At 45.7% G+C, this 16,272-nt stretch overlaps 1 protein-coding gene across 2 annotated transcripts in view; it reads left to right on the top strand.

Annotated features, from left to right (window-relative positions):
* Positions 1-15,908, top strand: part of LOC139416274 (ataxin-1-like) — a 40,886-nt gene extending 24,978 nt beyond the window's left edge. The window contains exons 1-3 of one of the 2 annotated variants that reach the window (XM_071164737.1): positions 9,094-9,451; positions 12,768-14,522; positions 14,775-15,908. In XM_071164737.1, coding sequence (XP_071020838.1) covers positions 12,909-14,522; positions 14,775-15,203 — 2,043 coding nt within the window. In that variant the 5' untranslated portion in view covers positions 9,094-9,451; positions 12,768-12,908 and the 3' untranslated portion in view covers positions 15,204-15,908. Of the gene's footprint in view, positions 1-9,093; positions 9,452-12,767; positions 14,523-14,774 lie in introns of those variants that run through there. The other variant, XM_071164736.1, reaches the window with a different exon arrangement.
* Positions 15,909-16,272: the final 364 nt, after the last annotated feature.

The raw sequence follows: 16,272 nt of genomic DNA, 5'->3' as shown, positions 1-16,272 counted from the left end.
GCCTTCCTCTGACACCACCTGGTATAGAGGTCCTGGATGGCAGGAAACTCGGCCCCAGTGATGTACTGGGCTGTACTCACTACCCTCTATAGTGGCTTGCTGTCGGATGCCGAGCAGTTGCCATACCAAGCGGCTATGCAAACAGCCAGGATGGTCTCGATGGTGCAGCTGTAGAACTTTTTGAGGATCTGAGGACCCATGCCAAATTTGTTCAGCCTCCAGAGGGGGAATAGACGTTGTCATGCCCTCTTTACGACTGTCTTGGTGTGTTTGGACCATGATAGGTCCTTTGTGACATGGACACCAAGGAACTCAGCGATGTGAGTGGGGGCATACTCGGCCCTCCTTTTCCTGTAGTCCACGATCATCTCCTTTGTCTTGCTCACTTTGAGGAAGAGATTGTTGTCCTGGCAGCACACTGTCAGGTCTCTGACCTCCTCCCTGTAGGCTGTCTCATCGTCGTCAGTGATCAGGCAGTCATGTGTGAACAGGGAGTACAGGAGGGGACTAAGCATTCACCCCTGAGGACGGCCCCCGTCCATGACACAAATATGACAACAATTCAACCAGTCACAGGAGCATAGGGGCAGGATATGATGCTATATGTTATTTACATGTATCATTGAGGATGGGTGATAAACAGTGGGTGTGCATGTTTGTGTGTGTGTGTGTGTATGTGGTGTTGCATGCAATGCAACCCCATCAAAGCCCAAAGCCCACTCCATGGTTTGCTATACTTCTGATACAGCATGGTATGACTGTTAGGGGGTGGAAATCTGATCAAATAAAACTCCATCGGATGACAGCTAAATGTCAATGAAGGAAAAGAACAACGCCCCCATGCTAAAATGTCAGCAGAGAGTTTTTTTTTAGAATAACTCAAGTAGAAGCTACTGAGGGGAGGATGGCTCATAATAATGGCTGAAACGGAACAAATGGAATAGTCCCCACAAGGTCAAAAGCTTTTTCTAGGGGGTTTCTATGGTTCGTTTTAGGGTTAGGTTTAGGTTTATGGCTAGTGGTTATGGGAATTCGGATTTTGAATGGGACTAAATTGTGTGTCCCCACAAGGTTAGTCATACAAAACTCTGTGTGTTGTGTCTGTGAGAGAGAGAGAGAGAGAGAGAGAGAGAGAGAGAGAGAGAGAGAGAGAGAGAGAGAGAGAGAGAGAGAGAGAGAGAAGGTCTGCTGTAGTACTCTCCATACAGAGGGTGAGGAATTTTCATTTTTTTATTTTACCTTGATTTAACATGGCAAGTCAGTTAAGAACAAATTCTTATTTTCAATTACGGCATAGGAACAGTGGGTTAACTGCCGTGTTCAGGGACAGAACGACAGATTTGTACCTTGTCAGCTCGGGGATTCAATCTAGCAACCTTTCAGTTACTGGCCCAACACTCTAACCACTAGGCACCTGCCGCCCCAGTAAAGGAAGAGGAGAGTTCGGAGGAGAAGAGTAGGTTCCCATTTCCCACTCTGCTGAGTGGCTGACCTGGATGTAATTAGCCAAGTCATATTTTTAACTGATACTGTGTAAAAGCCAGCTTAAGGAGCCATAGCTGCCCTATTTATACCCCCGGGGCTGACGGCCTGTACCACTACACAGGGGGATTTTCTCCCAGAACTGCTCTAAGCCTGCTTTAGGCTGTACCAATGAAGATTCACAGTAGTTAGCGAGGCTATACGTTACAGCTCTTACTCGCTCTCTCTCTCTCTCTCTCTCTCTCTCTCTCTCTCTCTCTCTCTCTCTCTCATGACACTATACTTCTCCTTCCATCTCCCCCCCCCCACTCTCTGCCACATCCCTCTTCCTTTCTCACTCTCTCTCTCTCTGTCTCCCTTCTCACACTCTCTATGAGCACTATGCTGTGTCTCTTAGCACACATTTGCGCAATTGTACTGATCCACTGTGTGCCTGCCTCTGCCCCTATAGGCCTAGATTATGAAAGTGTGTTTGTTTGGATTCATGCATCTTTGAGCATGTTTAAACAGTACATACATGTGTGTAAAGGTGTTTCTGACTGTGTGTGTGTGTGTGTGTGTGTGTGTGTGTGTGTGTGTGTGTGTGTGTGTGTGTGTGTGTGTGTGTGTGTGTGTGTGTGTGTGTGTGTGTGTGTGTGTGTGTGTGTGCATGTTAATAGTAACTCCTGAGGGGATCAGCCTCAGCGGCGATCAGCTGTGCTGGCTCATCCTGTTTGAGAATGGGTCAGGACCTCGAAGGCTGACCTGGCCTGTAGCCCAACCAGCTATCTCCCATATCACCCTGGCCACTCTCAGGATTACCTCAGGCACACTGCAGAGTAAGCCACCACACACAGGGAGGGAGTAGTACTCTCTCACACACATGCACAGACACAATCACATTCACATCCACCTTCACATACTTAGTCAAAGGACCCAAATGCAGTCTGCATTCCCTCTATCCTCTCCTCTCTCTTCTCTCTGACTCCGCCCCTCCTCTCCTCTACGGATGGAGAGCTCTGTTACATTCAGCAACATATTTCTGCTGCATCAGACGTCCATCACAGATCCCTACTCTGGGCCGAAACGTGATCAGACACCAGATACCCGCAACTCATCAGGGAGAACAATACAAAACCGCATTCTCATTCAAACTAGTTTTAAAAAAGCCCTTTGACCCATTTGGTTTGGGTTGAGTCATTTGACCTTCCTTGCCACTCTAAGAACTCAATGTCTGACTGACAGTTAGAGTGGAATAACACCTTTGTGAGTCATGTCATTCATGATGGACAAAACATGATGTTTTCCATTGGATTGTGTGTGTGTGTGTGTGTGTTTGTGTGTGTGTTAGTGATGCGCAGGTTGACTCATGACCCGCAGTCACTGCGGTTATATCCGTGGGGCGGGTTTAGAGTCATGAAATATTGGATTATGGGTGAGTGGATGGTGGGCAGGTTGAATAAAGAGAAAGCAATGCATTCAAACCCATGAATGTGCCATTCGGTGTACAGTTCATAGCCTACATTTCGATTTTTTTACATCTTTAATCATCTTTATCTGCCATTAGTGCGTAGCCTAAGCTGTGAGGCCTAACTGTAGCGCGGCAATGGCCAAATTCATTTGGGAACTTGGGCAGAAAAAGTCAAAAAAACAAAACAATGTTCGAGTTGAATTCAGTAAGAGGAAAAGCTGCCAAAGTGAGAGTTGAAAATAAATAGCGAGGGCCAGAGTGGTAGTCTAAAGGGCGGGAAAGCTTTGGTGAAGTGCTAAAAGAGGATGAGAGCACTGCAGGATATGTTGTGATGGTTGTGGTGCGCTATACAAGCGTGGCAATCACAAGACGGGTGAATGGCAATGTCAAGGGAACTGTACTGGTCAGATATGGGTTCAATGGAATTGTAGCCTAGCTGAAATCTGGACACTGACTGTCGGTCTAGAACCTCTCACATAGCCTGGTATTAACTGGTGCCGAACTAAAATCATACAGCAAATGTACATTTTGACTTAGTAACAGGATTGGAAAAATGTGTTGCATTCAACGTCTTACCAGAATGAATGTGCTCTTAGGGACCGTCTGTAAAAAGCGGCGGTGTTATCTTAATCAGCTTCAAAAAAAAAGCTGACAGTATTTCAACCACATAAAATATGCATCCAGGTCAAACTGAAATCTTATCAAAAACATGTTGGGTAGTTTTAACAGCTATTAATGTCCTTAAAACCGATCAAAATGACATAACATTTTGCATGGAAAATCTTTCCAGTTTCTTTTAGAGTAATTGCATTTTCTCCCCGGTCCCTAAATGTCTTTGCTGCACGAGAGAAGCTGAGATAACTTTACCAATGTCAACTAGATTCTATCGATTTATGACATTATTCTGGTGAGCAAGGGTTTATTTAGTCTTCTAATGCAAAAGGTAATGACAGAAGAGAACTTGCATGTATCTTATTAAAAATATTACATATACATATATTATTATAGAGAAGTTGACTAACAAATAGCCTACCAAAAGGTCAGAAATTATAAGCAGGGTGCGGCCCTCAATCTGAGGGTGCGGCCCTCAGATTTATCATACAGAGTCGGGCGGTTGAGGATGGGTAATTAGCAATTGTGGGTGGGTGTGGATGAACAAAAAGCTGACCTGCTCATCACTGTGTGTGTGTGTGTGTGTGTGTGTGTGTGTGTGTGTGTGTGTGTGTGTGTGTGTGTGTGTGTGTGTGTGTGTGTGTGTGTGTGTGTGTGTGTGTGTGTGTGTGCGTGTGTTCTGCACGGTTAGGTGGAGTTGTGTGTGTGTGAGAGAGTGTATGAGATTGTGTGTGTCTGATTTGTGACCAGGGGAGTAAGCACAAAGTCAAATTCTCCTTGATTGTCTTTAACACTATAGTGTAAGAAATGCATTATATGCACTCAACTGTGCATAACTCAATTATATGCACTCAATATGGAAAGAAATGGCACAGGGCAACCATTGCCCAATTTGTACAGTCATTTCTCCATCGACTTGTAATGACAAACACTTTGATCAGTCTTGTGCTCGCTCTCTGTTCCCCTTTCGCTATGACTGAACTGCTGCTTCTATATTTACACACTGCTGATCGCTGGAACTTTATCAAGCATACATGGAAATAGATGTTCATAGTGTATGGAAATGAGATTGAGAATTTGGATTGTATTTTATTTTATTACACATACATAGATGTTGGGATAATATTGGTAGTTTAAGTAATTCAAGTTATTTTAATTGACAGGAGTGGTATTAGTAGTAGTAGTATTACTGTAGTAGTAGTAGCTGTAGTAGTAGTAGTAGTAGAAGAAGAAGAAGTAGAAGAAGAAGTAGAAGAGAAGAAGAAGAAGAAGAAGAAGAAGCGAAAGAATAATAGGAGGAACAGTTCTAGTTATTGTTATATTAGAGTTTGTGGCTAAAATATAAACAGTCGCTACTTCTTCCTTCTCCCTAAGCCACAGTATAAACTCTTCCTATAGATTGGATTGCATTGCATTTAAATCATTGCAAGAGAAAAGCACATTTCTTTGAGAAATGGCCATTTTTTTCAGTCAACACACTGCTAATTGGATTCAAATGAATAACCGTGGTGGAATAAAGAGTTTTCTTTTACATGCACAAAGACATCAACATGCCTAGCAATTAACAGAGGCATAATGTAATCCATTTAAATGGGTTATTTATTTTAATTCTATTTCATTATGAATTGATTGAAAATAGTGAAATAGATCATTTTCACTTTGTCACCTATATAGTCATTTCCAACAAATATCAAACGTTAAATATGCAAAGAAATAAGAATCAATTTGAAGTAGTATTGTATTTGCCCTAAGATATCTAAAATCTCTCAGAATTTCAGTTGATAATTTCAGTTGATAGTTTATTTAGTACCAATAAAAACATTCATAAATAAATAACAAAAATAACAATGGTCTGGAAAAGTCCTTATTCCTAAACAGATTTATTCAATTCAAAATAATTGGTTATTAAAAAATGAATATGAAACAAGAGAAACATAACAATACTATATATAACTATAGTAGCATATTGACGTAATGGGTTTGCTGCTTGTTTATTGGTTCATATTTTGTCAAAGTGAATTATGAAAAAAGCATTTAACAGATTGTGAAAGTTCTCATGTTTCCTCTACTCCACAGCATCAAGTGAATTATTGTAGCTGCCCACACGTTTTGTGTGATCTTACACGTTTTTGATAGATTCTGTGCATAACTCCACTTTACATGTTACATGTTGCAGGTTGGGTTTCCCCCAGTCCTTACATCTGTGTGTGCCCTTACAAAAAAGAAACATGAAAAAAATGTGGTTTTCAGACACATAGAGTGCCAGTCAAATGTTTGGATAAACCTTCTCATTCCATGGTTTTTTCTTTGTGTTTAATATGGTTCTACATTGTAGCATAATAGTAAAGACATCAAAACTGTGAAATAACACATATGGAATTATGTAGCGACTAAAAAAGTGTTAAACAAACCTAAATATATTTTATATTTGAGATTCTTAGTCGTGACTCTTTGCCTTGATGGCAGCTTTGGCATTCTCTCAACCAGCTTCACCTAGAATGATTTTACAACAGTCTTGAAGGAGTTCCAACATATGCTGAGCACTTGTTGGCTGCTTTTTCTTCACTCTGTGGTCCTACTCATCCCAAACCATCTCAATTGGGTTGAGGTCGGGTGATTGTGGAGGCCAGGTCATCTGATGCAGCACTCCATCACTCTCCTTCTTGTTCATTCATTGTCCTGCTGAAAAACACATTTTCAGGATCAGACACGTGGGTTTTTGGACACGTGTGAATTTGTACATGGATTTCTCACGTGTACATTTTTCAGTCAGACATGTGGTTTCTGAACTTTTCACATGATATTATACATTTCACATGTGGTTTTGTAACTGCCGGGATAAGAACCTGGGTCTCACTCTTGATAAGCCAACGTCTTGACCATTTGACCAAATGGCCAACATGCGGAATTGCATTTTCACATGTGAAAATCTAATTTGCAATTTTACATGTCAAATCAAATCAAATCAAAGTTTATTGGTCACGTACACAGTTTTTCAGGCGTTATAACCGTGCAGAAAAAGCTTATGTTACTAGCTACTAACAATGCAGTCAAGTGCCAAACAGCTAAAATGTAAAAATATTATAAAATCAAGAATAGCACTGTAGCAGTATGAAAGTGCAATCTATGCATTTGTACACCGGGGGAATTATACACTACATGACCAAAAGTATGTGGACACCTGCTTGTCGAAGATCTCATTCTAAAATAATGGGCATTCCACTAGATGTTGGAATATTGCTATGGGTACTTGCCACAAGAGCATTAGTGAGGTCAGGCACTGATGTTGGGCAATTAGGCCTGGCTCGCAGTCGGCGTTCCAATTCATCCCATTGGTGTTCAATGTGGTTGAGGTCAGGCATTTGTGCAGGCCAGTCAAGGTGTTCCACACTGATCTCGACAAACCATTTCTGTATGGACCTCACTTTATGCACGGGGGCATTGTCATGCTGAAACTAGAAAGGGCCTTCCCCAAACTGTTGCCACAAAGTTGGCAGCACAGAATCATCTAGAATGTGCTTCTTCTGTGCTGTAGTGTTAAGAGTTCCCTTCACTGGAACTTATGGGCCTAGCCCAAACCACGAGAAACAGCCCCAGAAAATGATTCCTACTCCACCTAATTTTACAGTTGGCACTATGCATTCGGGCAGGAAGCGTTCTTCTACAGTAGCATCCGTCAAACCCCGATTTGTCCGTCGGACTGTCAAATGGTAAAGCGTGATTCATCACTGCAGAGAATGTTTCCACTGCTTCAGAGTCAAATGACGGCAAGCTTTACATCACTCCAGCCGACGCTTTGCATTGTGCACGGTGATCTTATGCTTGTGTGAGGCTGCTCGGCCATGGAAACCCATTTCATGAAGTTCCAGACGAACAGTATTTATACTGAACAAAAATATAAACCAAAATATAAAGTGCTTGTCCCATGTTTCATGAGCTGAAATAAAAGATCCCAGACATTTTCCATACGGGCAAAAAGCTTATTGCTCTCACATTTTGTGCACAAATGTGTTTACATCCCTGTTAGTGAGCATTTCTCCTTTGCCAAGATAATGGTGGCGCTGTAATAAAGCCCTTTTGTGGCGAAATGGTTACATTTTCAAAATCTAGAGATAGCATGTTTAACTACACTGTGTTGAGTTTTTTTTTGTCATTTTGATGTAAAATTTAATTGTTTTTACCAAATGAAAAACAAATTAGTTTTTCCATTTACATGAGTGTAGCCAAGCTAAGTAGCTAGCTAGCTTTATCGACTGGCCTACCCTTCCTCCTAGACTTTGATTGTTGCTTTCATGATACGGTTAGATATACATTATTTGTTTTTTTAAAACTATTTTTCTATTTACTAAAGTATTTTGTGCACTTTGAGATTATTCTTGTATACTGAAAAGCAATTTACAAATGTAATCATTAATTATTATTAAAACCGATTTTTATCTCTTTGAAAATGTGTGAATGTGTTTGCTACAAAAAATGTTTTATGTTAACATGAATGTTACTTTGGAAAATTATCAAGACGTCAATATTCTTGTGAGGTGCTTTATGTAAAAATGCTGCTATTATTATAGTTTTTTAACGTTGGTCAGCCCTATTTCTAATTGAACAGTCAGTATTGATAATAAGTATACATTGGAAGAGAAACACCGGGTCGGTCAAATGGTCAAGACATTGTCTTCTCCTGTGGGAGACCTGGGATCGAATCCTGCTGCTTTAAAATGCACACATGTGGAACATAACATATGTTATATGTAACCATGTATCTGAGTCATGTGAAAAATGTAAATTCATGTGAAAGTTCATATTACCAAAAACCATGTGTCTGACTCGTGTGATTTTTTTTTCCTCTTATTTTTTTCACGTCACACATTTTTCACACGTGATTTGTTCATACATATGTCCGAAAACCACTTGTCTCACGGGTTTTTTATGTGTATTTTTTTTGTAAGGGTCTCCACACTGTTCAATGGCTGCTTCTTCAACCCGTACACTAAATGGGCTTCATCATTGATCTCAGTCATCACAATGGTTCAGCAGCTCCTTTACACAACACTACATCATGAGCCTCTCACGGGTTGAATCATTGCACTGTTCCAATGCACTCCTTCGGCAGTGTGTGTGTGTGTGTGTGTGTGTGTGTGTGTGTGTGTGTGTGTGTGTGTGTGTGTGTGTGTGTGTGTGTGTGTGTGTGTGTGTGTGTGTGTGTATGTGTGGCAGAGAGAGATGTGAGGTCTAGCTTTGAGTCAGCAGCAGCAGCTGAAGCCTGGGTCTGAGAGTGTGTGTGGGATGAGACCCCCCCCCCCCCCCTCATTTCCCTCAATTGTCTCTCATCAACACACTCATCAACTATCTCTCTGCCTCTCTCTTCCCTCTTGCTTATTGAAGACAAGACACACTTGTGTAGAAGTGTGAGAAAGAGGATCGTAGTGCGTACGCATGTGCATACGTGCGTGTGTGTGTGTGTTTGTGTACATCTTTGTGTGTCCACCCCTTTCGCAGTGAGTAAGGCGAGTGGGCGGTAGCAGCAACTGGTCTGCTTATGTGGTGCGATGCATAGCAGACATGTTTCTCACTGCTAGATATTACTCATTTCCTCAGCCCTACACACATACACACACACACACAAACACACAGTCTCAGTTAGACGCTCACGCACATACACACACTGACACACAGAAGCTCGCAGCTTCTCAGTGGTCTTGCTGGTGCTATTTTTCACTTATACGGAGCTCTGTGGCATCGTGTGACTGGTAGCTGTTGTTGGTGTTTCTATTGGCGCTGTGGAGGTAAAGTAGGAAGCAGCCTGTGGAGAGGCGCCTGACCCCCCCTGGAGGTTCTTAACCCAGGAGGGCTGCAGCATGTATGACCACCAACACCTGGACAACACTCTGGTCAACAGCCCACTCTAAGGTCAGTTACTGTACATCACAAGCAACTCCATCAACCCATCTGTTGTCTGTGTCCTCAACCGCTCTTTTTATGTCTAAATGTTGTTTAGCTGTACATGGATTTGACTACATGTTGCTGCATAGCAAATTGACCCTTGTAGTCAATGCTTTACTCTCTGTCTTTTTTTTTCAGATCTGTGATAAGGATTAAAATGGGTTGACTTTGATTTTCATACAGATGTTGTTTCAGAGTGGAGGTGGAGATAGAGTATATCTTATGTCGGCGTGGTCGCACCTGTTGATCTTGTTTTCGACGGCGGAGGTAGAATGGCTGTGAGTCATTCTGGGTCCTCCCTGTGGTCAGATGCTGAATGGAGGGGCTGTCTTACTGTCATACAGGGCACTACTAATACAACAATGCTTTTATTTACTGTGAAGAGGAGAGGGAGAAGCGTGAGGGAAAGCAGGAGAGAATGAGAGGAATTTCAGGCATTCTTTCCAATATTTCAAAATGTATCTTTTGAAAGTCATACATTTCTCAATGACATCAAAGCATGTTGATATTTGTTTAAGTTTATTTGAATCCAACCACACTGCAATGAGATAAGGCTGTGTGTGTTGCTGTGCGTGTGTGTGTGTGTGTGTGTGTGTGTGTGTGTGTGTGTGTGTGTGTGTGTGTGTCTTATCAGCTCTACTGTGTGGGAGGTGAGGGAGTTTTTCTTTAGCTTTAGAGTGAATCTGCAAAGGTTCTCCTCAGAGAGCATCAGAATCAGCCCAAATGATGCCCTTGTCATGCTGCTGCTGTGGGATGGAAGCCTGACAGGTACATTGGAGCTGATTTGACTTGGCCTCTTTACTCCTTGTGGCTCCAGTTGATGGGATTAGCTGGCACATGTGTATTACTGGGTTATTTTGCTGAACACTGTTCACTGCAACCATGCCCCCGAGAGTGTATTTGTCCAGCAAACCAACACTGTACTACAGCAGAGATACACTTTGATATCTAGCAGTCCATCAACAATATTCTCTACATACCATTTCACAGTTCACAATTGCTTTGGTCTCAGGAGAGGTTTGTTGAAGTGAGCAACTGGTGAGTTGGAATGAGGCCTGAGGCGTTTCAGGACATTCCAGGGTGAAACATCTCGCCTGTTGCCCCTGCACGTTGGATTTCCATGGATACCTTAGTTCTTTCAGTATGTTAGCGTTATCTCTACCCTGTTTAATCTACATCAATACATGTAAGGGCTAAATTGCAAAGCGGCATTGTCGCAAAAGGCTGTTGCTTCACCTGAGAAATCTGCTCTGATTTTCCACGGAAGTCTGTTGTGCTTGTCAAAAAAAAATCTGTTCAATTCCCAGTAATTCTTCTCAATTTAAACCTGCAGTATATCCCAGACTGTCCAACCACCCCCTCAACACTTAAGTCAATGCCTGGTGTAGTTTATCTTTCGTCCATATGGAGTGATTGATTGACACTGAACAAAGCAGCAGTCTTTCAACTGAGACAGCTGAACACTCCACTCCACTTCACTCTGCTCCAAACCCCTTTTAGAGAGTGTTTTCTTGTGGAACTTTGAGTAGGTGACGAGCGACAGTTTCCCCGGCTCTCCCCGGAGAGAGTATCCCAATGTAACCTGTCTTCCCTATGTGGACTCAGTTTCCATGGCGACAGCTTGGCGTAGCGAGACGGGGAGAGTAGGCAGGGTTCAGTCGGGGCAGACAGGCGTGCGGACGAGCCGAGCGCTGAGTGACGGGGAGGACTGGCGGGCGGAGGGTGGCGTGCGGCGGTGGCAGCAACGGTGGCGGCAGGAACAGCTGTGCTAAGTGGAGCCATCACATCAAAGCAGCTCATTTAGAACATTTGGAGAAGAATTAACGGAACTCCCACGCGCTCCACACTGAACGAAGCAGGGCTGCAGCAGCTCTGATACTTACACGGAAGCAAATTATACTCTCACGTCAACACACACACACACAAAAATACACACACCACCTCCCGCGGCGATATCAACAGTGTTCCTCTCAGTTTAGGATGGATGGTGACCAGCTCTGTCCATCGCTGGGGGAGTGAGATAGAGTCATAGCTGCCTGAGGGGTGTGTGTGTGTTTGCGTGCTTCCCCGCGTTTTTTCATTCATATATGCATGTGTGTGCGTGTGTGTGTATGTGTGTGTACGTGCAGTAGTAAATAGGACATTGAGGAACAGCCCTCAGGGGTGTGAGGGAGGCGGTTCATGAGAATAGTATGAAACCATATCTCCATATTTAATCCTCAGAGAGAGAGAGAGATGAAAGGTATCCTGCCGGGAGTGTGTACAGCATGTATGTTTATACAGCTATACCGCACTGCCTCGGAACTGCACTGTTCGCACAATGCATGCCGTATTTTTAGAGCACTTGTGGGAGTTCATGTGCTTCTTGAACGAGACCAGTCGATTGGAGAGTTTCTCACCACATTACCAGCAACTTGTGTATTATGTGTAGCAACTACGACACCCTTGAGTTGGATGTGTTGAGCCAGAGTTTGTGAGCTTGACGTTTCATTGGGTTGGGGGTTGATTTTCTGAAGTTCTGTTGACCTCAGAGACTCCAGGGCTCAATTCAGTCAATTCTGCATTGTATTTGCAAGCCGACCTCCAGAGGATTACAGCAGCCATACATACTCAACTGGCGGACTGGGGGTTCGAACCCGGACCCAGAACGGGGTCGATACAGGCCACGGGTCCTGACTAATAAAAAATTGGAACTCACACGGGCTTTGACCCCTGGTATAATATGAACACACATAAACTATGGTAAATGAGCTTAAAAACGGCAACATTTTCTCTCTGCCCAATGGCAAAATATGTCAAATTGCAGGAAAGTTGCTTTAAAACTTCAAAAAGTGTCTCGCTGCCAACAAGAGGAGTGTGACCAGTATGAACAGTTTGGAGTCGTATGGGTTGTAAAGTGGGGGGGTTTGTTTTCTTTGACAGTAAATTACAATATCCATTTGGACCTTGCCACCAAGGAAATTTGTGTGACCGGACCTTTTCAAATAGTACTTGAGTACCCATGATTACAATGTTGCACAGGCAAGATAAACTTTCTCTGTCTATTTCCACAGTAGATCACTCTGCCTCAATCTGTGTCTGGTGTTTGCATGTTTGTGGGTATCAGAGCTGACTGACTGCTTAGTCCTAACAATTCTTGACAGCTAGGCCTGACAGACTGTCCACATTTCACTCTGAGATGTTCACGCTTCACTCAATCTCTCTTTCTCTCGCCTACCTCCCTTTGTCTCCCTCCTCTCTTGTTCGCTCTGTCTCTCCCCTCCTCCCCTGTCTCTCTGTGTAGGTGATAGGTCGTTCAGGACTAGGGTGTCAGTGATCTGACAGTGATGTCGTGTCGAGGCCCTCCCCTCTCTCTGCGGCCCTCGTTTTCCCGTGAGTCCCATGTAACCTAGCCGCCCCCGCCCGCCGCCGCTGGCGCTCACCCATGAATCCCAGCCCCGACCGCGGCAAAGAGTGCCTCCCCCCGAAGAAGAGGGAATCCCGGCAGGGCTCGGTTGACCAGCGCACCCTCCTGGACGAGTTCAAACCGCCCGCCTCGCCCCTCAGGACCCGGCCTGCCGGCAGCTCAGGGAGAGATGAGGGGTGCAGGGAGAACAGCGACGAGGCTCTGACGAACCCCCACAGTCTGCTACCCTCTCCCCCACCTCCCCTCCCACCCCCTGGTATCCCCCTCCCCCTGCCATGGCACCTGCCTTACACCCCCTCTGTCCCTCTACCCTTCCTCCCAGGCCAGGTAGGAGAGAGGAGGGGGTCAGGCTCACCCTCCTGGAGGGATGATCTTCTCCCTTCCCCACTCCCCCATCACTCCAGGTGGCTCCGAGGTGAAATCCCCCTTCCCCTTCCACCCTGCTCATCCTCTTCCTCCTTCAAGAGCCCCTTCCCTGCTGACTCCAGAGAGATGTGGTCCTATTTCAACACAGAACGAAGGGACTATAGCTCCTCTCTCTTCTCCCCCTCCCACCTGTTCAGCCAGCCCCCCCTCTACCGTCCTGACACCTCCATGACTGAAGGCAGACACAGATACCTGGGCAAGAGGCCCAACGGGCTGGACGGCCCGGACAGCAGGACTGCGTCTGCCTCCAGGGTGGCGCCCAACTCAGGAGAGTACGGGAACGAACCCAGCGGCAGGGCCAGGCTGGGCGGCAGCCTCCACGGTTCCCATGCCAACGGGCGGCGGAGACACCAGGAGGATCCCATGGGACGTTCTCAGACGGTTGCGGTTTTCCAAGATTCCCGAGCGCCACCTCCGGACGGCCCTGACTCACATTCCTCTCTGCAGGACAGGGATCCCCGTGGGACGCCAAAGCCTGGGACCCTCACCCTGATCCCTAGCAGGCCCCAACCCCATCGGGCAGACCCCAGGGCAGGGAGAGGGGAGCTCCTGGACCCCCTGGGGAGCTCTCCGGCTAAGGCCCAGATTTACTACTCCCTGGGGTCGATGTACTCTACCCTACAGTCCAGCCACCTCAACCCCCAGGCTCAGCCCTTCCCCCTGTACAGCCCCTCAGGCAGCCCTCAGTACGGCCTGCACACCATGAGGAACTCACAGCACTCGCCTCAGGGGCAGCCCAACAGCCACGTCACAGAGAGCGACAGAGAGAGGGAACGAGAGCGAGACAGAGAACGAGACAGACGACGAGAACTAGACAGAGAGAGAAAACGTGAACAAGACAGAGACAACCGGGAGAGAGACAGTGAACGGGACAGAGACAAAGACAGCGGAGACCTTTCCCCTGGGCGGCAGTACTCACGTCCCCACGCCTCCCCCCTCCTTCCCCTCACGGCCACCTCACCCCCTGCCCCCCACCACCACCACAACCCCCCAGCACTCCTACCTCATTTTGCCAAGGGATCTCTGATTGAGCTGGTGGGGGGCCGTCTAAAGCGTGTGGAGGAACTGAGGACGGAGGACTTCCTAAGGAGTGCCAACACCTCCCCGGAGTTCCACCTGAGCACCTGCACCATTCTGCTCATCGCCCCCAGCGACACACACGGCTTCAACCACCTGCAGGTCCTCCTCACAGACCGCAACACTCAGGTCAGGGGCCCATCTATCTTCTAGATTTCTATTCTCTATCTGAGTCACTTCTAGACAATATATTTTAATAAAGGCACTGGTCATTCACTACATAAGCAAACGTTTGCAATCCTCTCCAATCACTCAAACATGTTAACATATGACAAATTTGCTGATTTTTCAAATCATAATTTAAATTTAATCTCCTTAGTATAAAAGGATTTATATCCCCAGCACTGTTGTGAATATGTTGTTGTTGTTCTGTCTGTGTAGGAGTTACTAACAGTTCTGGTGGAGTACCCGTTCTTCGTTCGGGACCGCGGCTGGTCTTCCTGCTGTCCCCAGAGAACCTCCCAGCTCTACGGCCTATCCTGCCGTCAACTCAGCGAGGGAGACATCTGCCTTGCCCTCACCCCTTCACACACACCTCGCACACACACACACTCACACACACGCACAGCCCCGCGGGGCCACCGCACACACACTCGGGCCAGGGCCGGCGCCAGCTCACACAGGGAAGACATGCCTCCGCCTCCCCCTCCTCCTCCTCTTTCTCATCCCTCCCCTGCTCTCGCCCCTCCTCCTCTTCCTCTGCCCCCTGCAGACCCTCCCACCCAGGAGCAGCCACGCTCACGCAAGAGGCGATGGTCCGCCCCCGACCTCCTACCCCCTACTGGAACTACCGAAGCTACCGGGTACTGACAAGACCACCAATTTACCTCACGGCTCCAAGCATAGGAAGCGGCAGTAGAGCTTACACACGCGCACACACACACAGAAACACACACATACAAGCACAAACACACCCTCCTTGTCTCTAGAGCACACACATGGCCACACTGTAGAGAGACCACAAGGCAGGGTTGCAGGGAAGGACAAAGAAATGCAACTTTACTTGTGTCCACACTGCTGCCCAAAGTATGAGCCTATACCCCTCTTTCTTCATCCCTCTTTCCCCTCTCTCCGCTTAGCACACCTCTGACAGGGGTAGCTGTCTGAGGACTCCCAGAGAGCTCCACAGTGGCAGACGTTGAGTGAGACACTGTTTTTGTTATGGTTGTCCCACACGTCTACTTACTGACAGTGTTTTCTGCAGGGTATCGGTTTTCCATCAGGGTTATGGAAGCAAGCTCTATTGAAGATATCTATCGCAGAGAGAGATATATATATATATATATATATAAATATATGACTATATATTACATTACAGATGTTCTATAAATATGCTAAACCGATTTAATGCAACCTCTCTGATTGTCACTTTCGTAATGCGTTCTCAGTTTTAGATTTTCTCGCTTCTTCTGATACGAAGTTTGACTGTCAGTCAGTCAGTCAGTCCATCGGTCAGTGGGTCTGGGCAGGCAAGGTAAATGAATGTATCAGCTACTCTTCGCCTTTTTACTATTCTCGTTACCGGGGGGGGGGGGGGGGGGGGGGGGGTCATGTTAATCTCTTGTTCGCCAAGGTATTGCCCTCCAATATGTTCTTAACATTATCTCAGCGGAAGGAAAAACACTAATGAAAATTGCGTAACAGACAATCCTCTCCCACACAGGTGGGTCTGTGTCACTTCGCCTTGACCCCGAGAGTGTTTTTCCATAAAAAAATTAATTAAAAAAAGATGGAACGGCAGGAGAGTAATGGTGCTAATAACAGGTTGGAACAGGATGCTTTGTGAACACACACTTGACCCCTCTGTACTGTACTCTGTACCCCTTCTGTTCCCCTTTCTTTTCTCCATGTACTGTATATGTTTGAGCGCAGGGAAAAA

This window comes from Oncorhynchus clarkii, chromosome 9 (assembly GCF_045791955.1).
Source record: "Oncorhynchus clarkii lewisi isolate Uvic-CL-2024 chromosome 9, UVic_Ocla_1.0, whole genome shotgun sequence".
NCBI lineage: Eukaryota > Metazoa > Chordata > Actinopteri > Salmoniformes > Salmonidae > Oncorhynchus > Oncorhynchus clarkii.
The sequence above is the reverse complement of the archived record's forward strand: the minus strand, read 5'-3'. Positions and strand labels throughout refer to the sequence as shown.